The sequence below is a fragment of the Trachurus japonicus genome, chromosome 22 (assembly GCF_045865225.1).
Source record: "Trachurus japonicus isolate A0001 chromosome 22, Traja_1.0".
NCBI lineage: Eukaryota > Metazoa > Chordata > Actinopteri > Carangiformes > Carangidae > Trachurus > Trachurus japonicus.
The window spans coordinates 24,041,346-24,055,104 of NC_140928.1; the positions used below are offsets into that span (position 1 = coordinate 24,041,346).

Below are 13,759 nucleotides of genomic sequence, written 5' to 3' on the forward strand. Positions count from 1 at the left end.
ACATGTGCTCTTGGGCCTAGTTCAGACACACAAAGACACACACAGACACACACACAGACGCACTCCCCTCCTGGCTCTGTGCTCGGCGTGTTTTGGAGCCAGCAGGTTGTAGGTGGGCGTTGTGAGAAGCTGCAGAGTTCTGGCTCGTTACCATGTTTCCAGCTGGGAGCAGGCAGTGGACTGTTGGCCCCCCATCAGTGCGTGTGTCTGTGTGTGTGTGTCTGTGTGTGTGTGTGTACATGCGTTCTGCATAAATGACAGTCAGTGAATCGATGTTGCCCTGGGAGCGAAACATGAGCCAAGATTAGCTGTTTGAAAATTATACTGCTGATTAAAACTCTTTTGAGCTTGTTCCCTTCCCTTTGATTGTGACCACGCTGTTTTGAGTCCAAGTGCTGTCAGATCTGGCAAAAAAAAAAAAAAAGGCTTCACAGTCATTTGAGTTCTTCAGTTTGTAATTTTTCCCCTCATAGTGAGGCTGAGACCCAGTTGGAGAACAGTTATAGTACAGTTCAGTCAGACAACTCTGGATTGAGGTCAATATTTTTATTGAGCGTAAACATTTTACATAACTGAAGCAAAGCATGAATAGTTTTAGCGTGGCCGAAGCAAGTTTGGCGTCAGTCCTCTCTCTCTTTTCATTCATTCCATGATAAATGATCTGCTTGACAGACATTGCACTGAATAAATCATAGAAACAGAGCCTACAGGTGGATGCTGGGGAAGGTGGGGGGGTTGAAAAAACCTCAGCAAGCAGCAGAGTAGTCAGGAATGATCAGGTAAGCAGGCGTTTAAATAGCTTGAGTTGTCTGCCTGAACTAGCTCTGCAGGCTTCCCAACATCATTACAGGCAGATTTTTGAATCAAATTAACACAATTTTTCAGATTCTACTCTTCACATTTCATATAGTTGAATTAGAACAGCAGTTTAAGTGGACTCGTTCTGCCCAGGTCAACCTCGGTTCATCTTGTTAAGGCTTAATGATAACCAACACTGAGTCTGCAGTCGATAATGGCTCCAGACTGTGTAGCACCCCAAATCTGATAACAAGGTTTCACACTCGGTTGTTGTTGCTTAATGCTGATACGCAATATTGTGTGAGAATTGAGAGGGCGTATGTGATGTAAATTGTATAAACACAATTATGTAGCAGTCTAATAGAAACACTGTCTTTCTCTGTTCACAGGCTCCCATCAAAGTGGGTTCCTCAACGCACTTAAAGACAGTCCTGCCAGATATCCTTTCAGTGAAGCTTGTGAAATACACCGAGCTAAGGTGTGAAGAAAAAAAATATACAGACAATTTATATACATATTTATTGTATATAAACAAAATCTAATAACAAAGATTTTCAGAAATCCAGCTCTGCCGAACTTCGATTGTTGTCATCATGACACGGACTGACTTGCCCACACAAGTCAGAATTAATTTGCATGACATGCCTTTCCAAAGCATTTCCATCTGTTGCTCCTGCCATTTTCTGCAGAGTTACTGTACTCGCATGACTGGGGCGCATCTGATTAGTCATGTTCCGTCGTGCTAACACAGCACGCAAGGCAGCTCCACTCTCCGTCGCTGCCGATTGATTCAGCCGGCCTTTTGATTTCATGCATCCCTGGCCTGTGCCTGCCCCCCTCCTCTGCAGAGACGTAGCGTGAGGGAGATGTGACATGAGCGCGGGTGTGTGTCCGTCTGCGCGCTGGATGCCAAGTGCGTGCGAGAAGTCTTAAGCTACAGCTGTCACAAACACGCTGTAAGTCGGCTTATTGTTTCAGCACAACATCAGTGATGATCACACGGGCCGTGATAAATCCGAGCAAGTCAGTCTTTTCCATTGTGTCCCTGCAGTGTAGTTTCACGCCATTTGACCTCCGCCTTAAGTGATAAATTCAGGGAGTGACATTAGAAAGCAATCTTCTAACATCATCATCTAAATGTATTGTCATTATTACAAAGTCTGCTGAAGGTAAAGATGTTTTTTTTTTTAACTTTCAGATTGTTTTTCTTTCTTCTCCCACTTTTATAATACCAGAATCTGCATCAGGACCCAGTATTAACTGATGAACAAGTTCAGAGAATCTAAAGTGATCCTATCTGAATAACACCTAATGATATTTCTGAGTCACAAATCAAGTGGAGGGCACAGGGTCATGCCACTGTCCCTCTCCGTCTCTATGGCCCAGTGAGATAACTGTTTCTCAGCCAGGGGAATGTGTGCCAAGCCAAGCTGATAACGGCCCCGTCTCCATCAGGACTTTAATAAAGGGGAATTCCGGTCGATAGTGTTGTAGCCGTCCTTTGTACAAGGTGAATGATGACATGTTTTGTCCTTGCTGTGGAGGAGGAGAGAGAGAGAGAGAAAAGAAGACAGTGGAGGTATTTATTTGATTTTTACAGTACAGTTTAACAGCCTGACTCATTCTCTTTGAGCATGCACCATAAAGACCTACCAAGTTATTATTTTTCCATTATGCCCACAGGGACTTGACTTTAGTGCTAAATAGTAAAATTGTGGTGTGTCTGTATTTGTGGATTTTATTTTATGAATGACATTCTTTGAGAAACTGTATTTGGAGTTGTTGCGCGGGGCAACAACAGTTCTCTTCAGAAAGGCAGAAGGACTCGTCTTGGACATTGTCTGTTTTTCATGCTTTATGTAGAGCAGAGAAAATGAGCAGTGTTCTGCAGTCCCAGCCAAATGAGCTGGTAACTAGGAACTATTGGCAAGAGGCGGACAGCCCCGAGGCTGTAGGTCAGTATGCTGGCTGTCAGATCTCCTGCCATTTGTGTTTCTCTGTGGTCCACACTGCCCATGATGTGTGTTTCTATACGGGCTTTCACATCAATGTCTCCGTCCTCACTGAACGAAAGAATGGAGGAAATGAAAACTGTGGTCGACGTTTTGTTCCTTGACTTCACTGTGTCACTGTGCTGGAGGTGGTGGTGTGTTTCTTCTCTGTCTGGTCTATAGTGGGCCTCTCAGGCTTCCATACCTACCTGATCAGCTCAAACCAGACCACCAATGAAGATGTGAGTATGACTGTGAAACATCAGGCAGCACTATGCCATGAGTTATAGAGCTTAAAATTTACATTATTACAAAATGATGAGACCTCCTATGTCAGTATACATTATCTAAACATCCATATACGTAGGTATAGATTTATGGTCCATTTACAGTCTGTATCAGTTATTTTTCAACCTGGATAAAAGTAGGAATTTTTTTCACTACTGATGATAGATGATAGATTTTGAAACAAATCTCTTCTTATTTGAAGAGAAAACTAAACTATTATAATGATTTCTATTACAAGTACATACAAAGTGTTTCATAAAGGTATTCAATTTTGCAGTCTTTTGTGATTATATTATTCTTCAATTAGCATTTTTGATTAATATACTTTCAAACAATAGATACAATCATAGATAATGAAATTGAATATATTATCTTGTTGGCATGTTGATGAAAGCTTCATGGGTTTGATACGTGAACATCTTAAGCTCCAGACTAGACACAATACACAATCATCATCCGTGACAAGTCTCTGTAATTGTGACTGATGATGTTGCTCGCTCTCCTGCAGATAAAAGGTTCGTGGTCTTCTAAAAGAGGGAAGGACAACCATAACCCTTACAGCCACGGCAACATTTTCACCAACTGCTGTGCAGCACTGTGTGGACCCCTGCCACCGAGGTACGGCCTGTGTGAATGTGCGTGTGTGTTGTTTTTATGAGGTTGTTTTCCTATTGCCACATGCCCAGATGATGACATGGAAGCTCTGTTGTAGACCACTCTCAGATCCCCATCTTTCAACCTTTTTGGATAATAGGTCACCTGTTTTTTCACTGCTTATTGTGGTTTTCCATTTTGTCCAAAGGCTACGTTAGCATCGTTAGCAAAGAATCCCTTTGATGTGACGATCTGTTCTGAGACGAGCCTGCCCGCCGTCTTTCCCTCTCTATAGCTCCTGAGAGCAGAATGGATTTCAGGCTCATTTTAACCAAAACCAAAAGATCAAGATGGCTAGATATATTAGATTTCACACTCGCTGTTTCGTGGATTTAACGAAATGCAGGCCAACTGTCACAGCTACATTCTCATGGCCACGTGACTGTAAATGTCAGCACACATTGCATGTTCCCTCCCAGCCTCTTTCACTTCAGCATTTTGCTCAGTAAATTCTCATTAGTCATCTGAGCCGCTGTAATTCTTGATCCTCCTGGTTTTAAATGTTCTTTCATTTCTTCCATGGTGGTGTTTATTGTTCCCCATTGGACAGAAATACATAGTGTGGTGTTCATACTGTATGGCCCCTGTACCCACTTTGAATACGCAGCACTCACACTGACCCTGTCAAGTCATCACAAGCAGATTCAAGTCGCTGGAAGCCCCAGCCTCTAACTTTGCATTTCACTTGAACTGTAAAATACAAACATACATTTTAAAGGGATGGTTCAACATTATGGCAAATTGGCCCATTGCCATAATCCCTATAGTCATAGCAGTAGGTTTGTTACCTTTAATTGTTGGTGCAAGCTATTTTTAGAACGGCGGAGCAGAGCCGTGAGCTGCTCAGAGCTACGTTACGGAGGCTAATGGGATTTCTTGGTTTCCCTCATCAAACTCATCAAATACACAATCCAACAACTCCAAAACGCTCTGGTGGACAAGTTGTGACCTGCACATTCACCACGCTATGAGATAATAACAGAACATTATGAGACAGAGTTGCTTTCAAGGTAAATGCAGAGACTGCCCTCGACAGGAACGCACATCAGCGTTTTTGCATGAATTTACCTCGAAAACAACTGTTTCATAATGTTCTAAAATGTTGAACTATCCCTTTAAGGTTCATCGTAAGCATGCCGTTTCTTCTCAAGTTTCCAAACATATCCCCAGATGCCTGCATGCAAAGTAGAAGAGCAGTAAATGATGGAGGCTCCAAGCTGCTGTATTTATATAACATATCTGTCTGAATGGTACTTTGGCCATCACCAGCTATAAGTCACCAGTAATGATTCCAGTGGGTGGTAGAGGAGAGTCCTCAGTGCACAGGTGGCTGCCATCTGTGTGTGTGTGTGTGTCTGTCTGTGTGTGTTTGTGGCCAGCCACCAGCTTCACACAGCTGGATCCGCCAGGAAGGAAGGAATGTTTTCGACTCAGCCTCAGACTATGGAAGCAACACCGCACACAGACACACAAAACAAAATCCTTTTGCATTTCCCATTCCCTGCTGAGGGCCTTGACTCACATTTTCTAACTAATGCATCGCCCTACATGTCTTCATGCTTGTTTCCCTAACCACATTTACAGACATTCGGTATTTATTACCAGCAGCACAGCACAGGCCCTCTGCTGTAGGTTCCCAGAGTTTGTGTCTATGAAACCATTTCCACCTGAATCCAGCTCAGTCCCACCGGAGCCTCCCTGTCAACGCACTTTCTGTTAAATGATTACCCTGCTCGCACCATTTAACACCTATGCTCATTGCGCGTGTGTGTTTATGTGTGTGTGTGTGTGGTAGGGACTACTCTGTGTCAGATCAACCTGTATCTGGCTGATAAATAGCCACTATCGTTATATCTGGCCCATGACCACACACGTGTAAAAGCTCACTAGAGTTCAGCAGGTTGTTATCTAAGCAGCTGTGTCAGGGCTCTGCAGCATTAACAGTGGGACAGAAACAATGATTCACTCCAGCGCTCCACAGCAGGACCTCAGTGATTTATCACAAACCTGTGATTTTCTGTGTTTGTGTTTTTGTGGTTGAGTTTGTGTGAATGTGTGTGTGAATGGAAGAATGAGTATGTGCACTCACTGTGTCCTCTGCACAGCCAAGACTTGAATACTGAAGCTGGTACACAACATGCAATATTGCACTTTAAACCATTTTACAATGCAGTATCATACTCAGGGTTTAATCAGTTTAAAAGCCCAGAGAGAATACAAGTGGTCAAATCTAAAAGAAAGACAACAATATGAAAGATTGAACTTGGTCACTCTCTGTCTTCATTCACTGTGTGCATGCCCTGTGTATATATTTAAATGCGTGTGTGTTTCTCTATGCATCCAGATCCGTCATCTTTGTGTGTGTCAGATTAAATACAGTTGACAAACAGTTGATTGAAATCTTCAATCTGAATGACTTTGATAGGAATGAGAAAACATTTCCAGTAACTACAGCTGCTGAATTCCATTTGCAGTATGCTAATCCTTTCCACCTACAGTAACACAGACTCAACCTGACTGACAGTTTCTTTGTACATGTACGTTTAGGCCTCTCCTTCTTCTGAAAGAATCTGTTTGGCTACTGTATTTGATCTGATGCTAATAGCATTTGCTGTGTACTACGTGTGAATGAATGCTAATGAAAAAACACCTTTGTCCTTGTCTGGTCTCTCTGTTTCTCTCCAGTCTAATCGACAGACGGGGTTTTATTCAGTCCGACTCACCGCAGCTGGCCCCACCAACCAATGGCATCACTATGTACGGGGCCACCCAGTCTCAGCAGAGCCACATGGTAAGAACCTGACTGAAGTTTATTGAAGTAAAGATGTAGATGAGTGATGAGTTGTCATGAGGGATCCAAGATGTTCATAGCAGGACTCCAGACTGCCTGTAAAATTTGAGACAGTGCAACTAAATTTTTTGTCTACCTGCACATGTGCAGCCAGTATATTTGCCGTTTTTTTTGTTGAGTTTTTCAAGTGCTGACTCAAAGAATCTGGAATCTGTCATTACAGGTAATAATAATGATAATACATTTTATTTATTGGCCCCTTTCTTAACACCCGAGATCACCTCACATGTAAAAAACAAAAAACAAAACAGATATGAAATAGAATAGCACATATATTCAGGTGCCAGACCCATGTGTGCGAGTATCATGAATGAAAACAGGAAATGTGAATTCGATTTACTGTGCGCCCCCAAATTTTCTGCTTGCGCTCCTAAAATTTTAAGTTAGGGGCCACTATGCTCCTTGTAAAAGAAATTAGTCTGGAGTCTGCATAGTCTGCTCACAGAAACCAGAATTAGGCAGTCACTTGATGAAGGAAGCTCAAGTAGATCTATATCTCTTCTTCTTCTGTAATGTCCTAGCTAGCTATCTATTCTTGCCCTCCCCCAAAAAATCTGCCCTTAGCTCAAAACCAACATTTTAAGAGACATGCTTCGTTTTATATACTTTTTAACTTAACGTGACTCCTGTAGGACCAAGCACTGGTTAGCACAACACACAAAGACAAAACGTCCTCCACAGCAGGTGAATCTTCAGACGTGGTCTTCAGATCATTTCCCAGAAACAGAGACTCTGCTCTCAGGAATTGAGGCAGGACTTTAATCTTCAGGTGTGTCTAATATTGCTTTGGTGTATGATGATAAACACTAGCTGTTGGTTTAAGGATTAGACCGGATAACATGGTCAACAACATTAATTCATTCTTAGCTACTCCAACAGACCACAGAAGCACAAACACTTCACTGTATCCAGATCTGGGGGAGCAAAGCCAGTTTTGTATTTCTTGTCCCTCTAGATTGAAACTTGATGAAATTGCTCTGGATGGAAATATGAAGTATACTTTTTGTGTGTCACTGCTGAGGTGGCATCACAGATTGTCTCACCCCGGTCTGAGCTTGTTGGCTTGTCACAGGGTTTTGCTCATCATCAGGATGTGTAAGGGGTTTAGGGGTTTAGTGTTTTCTCATCATGCTGATAATCAAGTCCTGTTGTGGGCCAAAGAAAGAGAATAAGCAGGAGTCAGAGAGAGATGATGATGTCTAATGAATAAGACCATTTTGCGCAAACACGCCACGGCGCAGAAAGCACAGCAAACAGATATCCTCCTCAGTAATGTTAAGCTGTCCCTGGGAGAGAACAGCCTGTGTTGTGGAAGAGGACATTGTGCTGACCTCGCTGACCGGCTTCTCTCCGGTGCCTGAATAGACAAGTCTCCTGTTGTTCACTTTAGCTGTTTACCTCACACATTACATGCTAGATTTAAGAGCCATTCACACACAGCGAGTATACGTCTTTCACTGGCGCCCTCCTTCTGCCCCACAGACATCTAGTTGTTCTCATCCAAACCCGACCTCGTCCTGCTCATTCTCATTGAGATCGAGCATGAATGTCATCAGTCTTCAGGTCCTGAATGTGTGGACTAATTGTTATGGGCCAAGAGCCATAACGACACCCCCCCCCCCCCCATGTTAGCACATTCAGAAATAACTGCTTAATAATCTGTTTGCTATAGAAGTCCTGTTGTTGCCCATTTTAACAGCACACGGACACACATCTTCGTGCTTTATAGACGTATAATAATAATAACTTTATTTATATAGCACATTTAAAAACACAAGTTTACAAAGTGCTTCACAAAACAATATAGAAGAGACACAAGCCCAAGCCATAGAGCAACATATGCATTATTTTATAACCTTCCATATAGGGATCTCATCAGGATCAACTATTTTCAAGTAGGTTATAAAGCAGCTGCTGGTTTGATTTAGCTGAATAGTTTAAACCACGGTGAGTAAAAGTCTCCTGTCACTTTCGTCTGTTTACTACGGGAGTGTGTGGGTGGCTGCTCTTCAGAGAAAGTGTGTGAATGTAGTGAAGTGTGTGTGAGATGTGCGGATGATAAAGTCGCAGCAGATGGAAGGAACAAATGTATCATACTTGATTCATGTTTTGTCAATTTTCATGTTATTATCACTGTTTTTCCACTAATTTAAGAAGGAAAATACAGTCGAGTAGGGCAACCATTTATATCTGCACCAAGAACTACATATCAGACGTATGACAGCATAGATAATCTAGGATGTAGATAACAGCTAAGTGTAGATTTTACAATGGTCTTTTAACTTTTTAACAATAAATGAGGGAAAATATTTAATATTTTAGTATATTTAAATGCCTGTCATCAGCAACTAGTCCATTTAATCAGTGTCTTTGTTTTAGCTGAATATGAGAACGAAGCCCTGTGCACAAGGTTAACTGTTTTTCCCCTCAGTCATCTGATGTATGACTGAGGAAACAGGATATCATTGAGTTTGTTTGTTGACTGGTGTCTGTCGCACATTAATCCACATTAAGTTCTTTTTTTAGTTCTGTGTTTGGAAATGCATGGAGGCCGCATTTACTTTTAGGCAGTGGAATCCCCGCTTCTGTCTGAGGTACTCTGTCTGTGATGCAGCTTTTAAAACGACAGCCTGGTATGCAGAAGCCTTGTAAGCAGTTGCCACGGCAACACTGTGCAACGTCACATAACACCTTGATAACATAAAACCTCCATTTGGGATTTGACTTATGGGAGAAAATAGACACAATTTGACTGAAAGCAGCGAACGTTGCCTTCAGTAAAGGGTCAGTCCAGCAGAGTTATTAAAGATAGATTTTTCTCTGACCTCTAACGGTGTCTTTCCATTCAGATAGTCAGGGCCAGAGGTGGTATTTTATTATTTTCAAGTTTTTCATTAGTATTGAAAGAATTTGTCGATTGATCCATTAAACCTGAACAGACAACAGCTCTAATAATATTCCCTTAATCTTTAAAAGTAATTGATCAAGCAAACATTTCCATAACAACCAGGGTCCATTACATCAAGTGTCATGATTTTGTGCTAAACATTGAACATTTGAGTTTTGAACTGTCACACAAAACTGATCTTAACTTGGGCTCTGGGAATGTGACAGGATCATTTCTCATTTTGTTGACATAGTGATCGAATAATTAGCTTAGAAGGATAATATAAGATAGGATATGATTAGCCTTTTTTGTCTTACTTAAGCCCAAGAAAACACCAGCAACACAGCAGCTAACAACCTCTCTTTATATACATGTACATTACAATCAAAACTACAACAGCATTCAGCGTTGACATTTACATTTCATTGCATGTTCTGGCAGTTTCATATTCCCACTATAAAAACCATAATCCTAGATAGATATTGCAAAATACCCTCTGCTAGGCTATTGCACATTCCCCAATAAAGCCGTAACTCTGTGCCCAACCCCCCACATGTACAGACAACTACATTTGACATTTAACATTTAAGACTCCATTTCATATTCCTCCAACAATTACAAACCCCTCCCAATAATACCCATAATGCTGCATATTGCATATTGCACAATGCCCTACAGCAAGAGATAGCACATACCCAACACATTCATGGGAAATTATGATAAAGTGATAATAATTGTTTCTTGCACGGCCCACGGATACGTTTCAGGTGCCTGTGGGCTTTGGTGTGTGCACAACAATTAAACATCCAGTCATTTCTGTTGTTAACCTACAGTGGAATCTGCTCATGTAGATAGTTTTAGTTTTGTGAGAAATCACGTTGTTATAATTTGGATGTACTGGTCTGTTCGCTTCATGCTACACAATTTGCCTTTAGCTCTGTAAATATTTATCTTTGCTCTTCCTTCCTCCTTTTCTCTCTGTCTTTTTCCTTTTGTGAGCTGCAGACTATTTTTATACAACACACACATGCACACAGTGCAACCTGATCAACCACCATTTCCTGGCTGATAGTGAGATATGAGGGAGTGACACCCCACAGCTCGTTTCAGTTTGACTGCTCACTCTGAGTTCAGTGAGGAGACACAGAAGCATCTTTACACTGAGCTGCATGACTGACGGTGCTACACTCGCCCAGAATGCCCAGCTTGGTCCTTTACTCCCCTCAGAGCTGGATAGAATCAATATTTAGACTTGGTTTGGTCTGCTTCTAAAAGATGAAATCATGGCCAGAAACATTGTAGACTCCTTTTGGTCTTTCCTCAACTTTCCACTAAGCTCCCACCTTGGTACCCAGACAGATGTACAAGTTCTTATCAGTCAGCCGCTCTGTGGTCGTGTTGTCAGGAATAACATGGACGTCTGCGATTTCTCAACTTGTTGTTGGAGTCAACTGCCTCCGATTGAGACTTGTTTAAAGATGAACTAAAACGCCTCAGCTCTGTGGAACTCATTCATTTTGTTTGCACAACGTCTCTTGTTCACCCTCCTCATGACCTTGCTGTTATTAAATTAAACTCAAAATCTTGGCTGGTTGGTGAATTTTTTTGTGAAAATTGGCTTGGATTGCACAAAATGATTTTAATGTAGGACTGCAGCCCATTATGATTTTGATTGTCAGGTAATAATGTGGTTGAAAATTATTCTGAAAAATGCTGAAATTGCTATTTCCCAGAGCCCAAGGGGAGGAAGTCTCCAAACTACCGGTTTGGTCCAACTCACATCCCCCAGATCTACAGATATTCACACACAAACCCACCCCCAAATGTTGTGTTTCCGTCTCAACATCAAGTTGCGTAATGGAGAGCAGAGTTTAAAACGTGATATTTTTCTTTCTCTATTAATTATTACCTGCCACTGGAGCGGTATGATCTTGATATGCCCTGTTTGTTCAGTTAAGAAGTAGTGGTATGTGCCAAGAACAAACCGTAAATACCAGATTACATTCTTGTTGTGTCATTTCTGCTACGTGTGAAATCTGACCACAACAAGGCCTGAGCCGCCCCACTTGCTATTCGCTGGCCAAGGTTAGTCTATCAGCAGTCAGCGTGTGTATGTGTGTGTGGGTGGGTGTGTGTCTGCAATGGAGGATTGACAGCACTCAGACAGTCTGGCTTTGACTGTTAATAAAACATGCGTGAGCCAAAAAGTAGAAAGAGAAGGACAAAGCTCCGGTGATGTCGCTGCGAGCCGACGTGACAGCGAGTGACGTTTCTGTCATTTCAGTCCGGTGACCGTCCGTCGCTCCAATTAGTCTTTCCAGGCTTGTGAAGGCGATGCTAAGTTGACAGCAGCTGATGCATCCCTTCACTGTCAAAGGTGGCCCAACATCTGTTTAAATCACATCTGTAATCTGCTCTTTTTAGGTCAGTGTGATTGAGACAGGAAGGTGAGACCCCCAGGATCAAACCTCTGTGCTTCAGCATTTCTTATCATGCTGTGGTATGGAGGGAGGCATTAAGATGCTTCTCCTATTTATCTATATGACTTTTTAATCCCCGACCGACCGTCACCTCTGCACAACTCGTGCTCTTCCATCTGCAAACCCGGTCTCTAATGCACATGATCGCTGTGTGGTGATAAAAGGGCTAATGGGGTTAAAGCTAAGCTCCCTGTAGCTGTGTGCTATCGATGATTCTGTGTCTAACCCAATTACTGTGCTCCAGTTTTTAGACGTGTGATTTCCATTCTGAAGCAAAGCAGCGGAGATCAATAGGCCATGAAGCAGTGACTTAATAACCCTGTGATTCTAACTCTGTCTATTGACTTGAGCTGTTTTTACTGGTGCAGGTTCTCGGTGTGGCTCTGCATTCTAACATGGGTACTAACATCTTTTTCTCTTTCTTCTCTCCCTTATCCAATCACTGCCCCCTCCTCTCTTGCCTCCTCACTTATTCTGTTTTCCTTGATCCACCGCCTCTTCCTTCTTTACTGTTCTCCATCTAATTTCCAACACTCGCCTCCCTCTCATTTGTTTTCTATTTCCGTCCTCCACCTCTGGCACCTTATTTATCTCTTTCTATCCACTCCCGTACCGTTCCTCCTCCTTCCTTCTGCTTTTTCTGCCGCCCTCTCTCTCAGTGTGACCAAGACCAGTGCATTCAGAGCACCAAATTCGTTTTGCAGGCCGCCGCCACCCCCCTCCTCCAGCAGCAGCAGCAGAGCAGCGAGCCAGTCATCATGACGACCTCCCCCGAAAACGGAGGCTCTCTACCGGGCCGCGCCTCCCTCGCCCTGGCCGGCCCGTGCACCTCGCTCCCCCTCGGCCAGCCCACGCCGCCCACGTCCACCCCCAGCCTCAGCTGCCACGACGCCGCCGACATGCTGCCCATCCACGGGCACGGCCTGGCGCACAACCACGGCCACCCGCTGCAGGAGCCGCTGGCCCATCACCACTTCCTCACCCCAGAGGAAGTGCCCTCGCCGCCGGGTATGCTTCCCTGCGGCAGCCCGCTGGGCCACAGCCACACCATGCAGGCCGGCTTCTTCAACCCAGCCAGCCAGGACTCGCTACACGAGGACTCTGTCAGAGGACTGGTAAAGCTCAGCTCTGTCTGACAGTGGATATACACCCCCCACCCCTTCTCTCCTGAAAACGTGCATCCAGTCGCTGAAAGTCTCCCGTGCCACTTTTGGACCACATCATTCTCCTGAATTTGACATTTGACATAAAAAAAATGCTGTGGTTTTAAATTCAGCTGCTAGAAACTGTGGAATAAAACTGAACCGAAGAGAAACCATCTGTCCTCAGCCGCTGAACTTCTCCGCCGCCGCTGGTAGAGATGGCTCCTCGCGTGGTGGAGTGTATGACAGCTCTGATTTACACTTTGATCCATTAGCTCCTGGAGACTGGACAGGACAGTGTCATATGTCTGTGAGCCATTACAAACAAACAAAAAAAAAAGAAGAAGATAAAAGTTTTGAGACATTTTTGGTAAAAAGGCTGGATTTCTGTCAATGGATCACGTCTGACAGGTTTTTTTTTTTTTTTTTTGTAAAACAGACTTTAGCCTATTTGCCTGTTGCTGATCGGACTGGGTCTTCTGCCTTTAATTTCTTGGACGTGATCAGCAGTGCAATGGTGATGTCATCATATGCATATCATCCTGCTTTTTCTATGTTTAAAAAAACCAACAAGAGACTGTTTACTATACCATGGTTATTACAACTTACAAAATTATTATGTTTCCTGTGGATGTTAATAAAACACCAACTTTTTATCAGATATGATT

General features: G+C 43.0%; 1 protein-coding gene across 3 annotated transcripts in view; it reads left to right on the forward strand.

Moving 5' to 3' along the window:
• LOC146964102 (palmitoyltransferase ZDHHC14-like) overlaps positions 1-13,752 on the forward strand; it is a 47,802-nt gene extending 34,050 nt beyond the window's left edge. For 2 of the 3 annotated variants that reach the window (XM_085768527.1, XM_085768528.1), the window contains exons 6-10: positions 1,188-1,236; positions 2,929-3,031; positions 3,586-3,695; positions 6,417-6,522; positions 12,609-13,752. In XM_085768527.1, the coding sequence (XP_085624653.1) occupies positions 1,188-1,236; positions 2,929-3,031; positions 3,586-3,695; positions 6,417-6,522; positions 12,609-13,085 (845 nt within the window). In that variant the 3' untranslated portion in view covers positions 13,086-13,752. The remainder of the gene's footprint in view (positions 1-1,187; positions 1,237-2,928; positions 3,032-3,585; positions 3,696-6,416; positions 6,523-12,608) is intronic. The other variant, XM_085768529.1, reaches the window with a different exon arrangement.
• Positions 13,753-13,759: the final 7 nt, after the last annotated feature.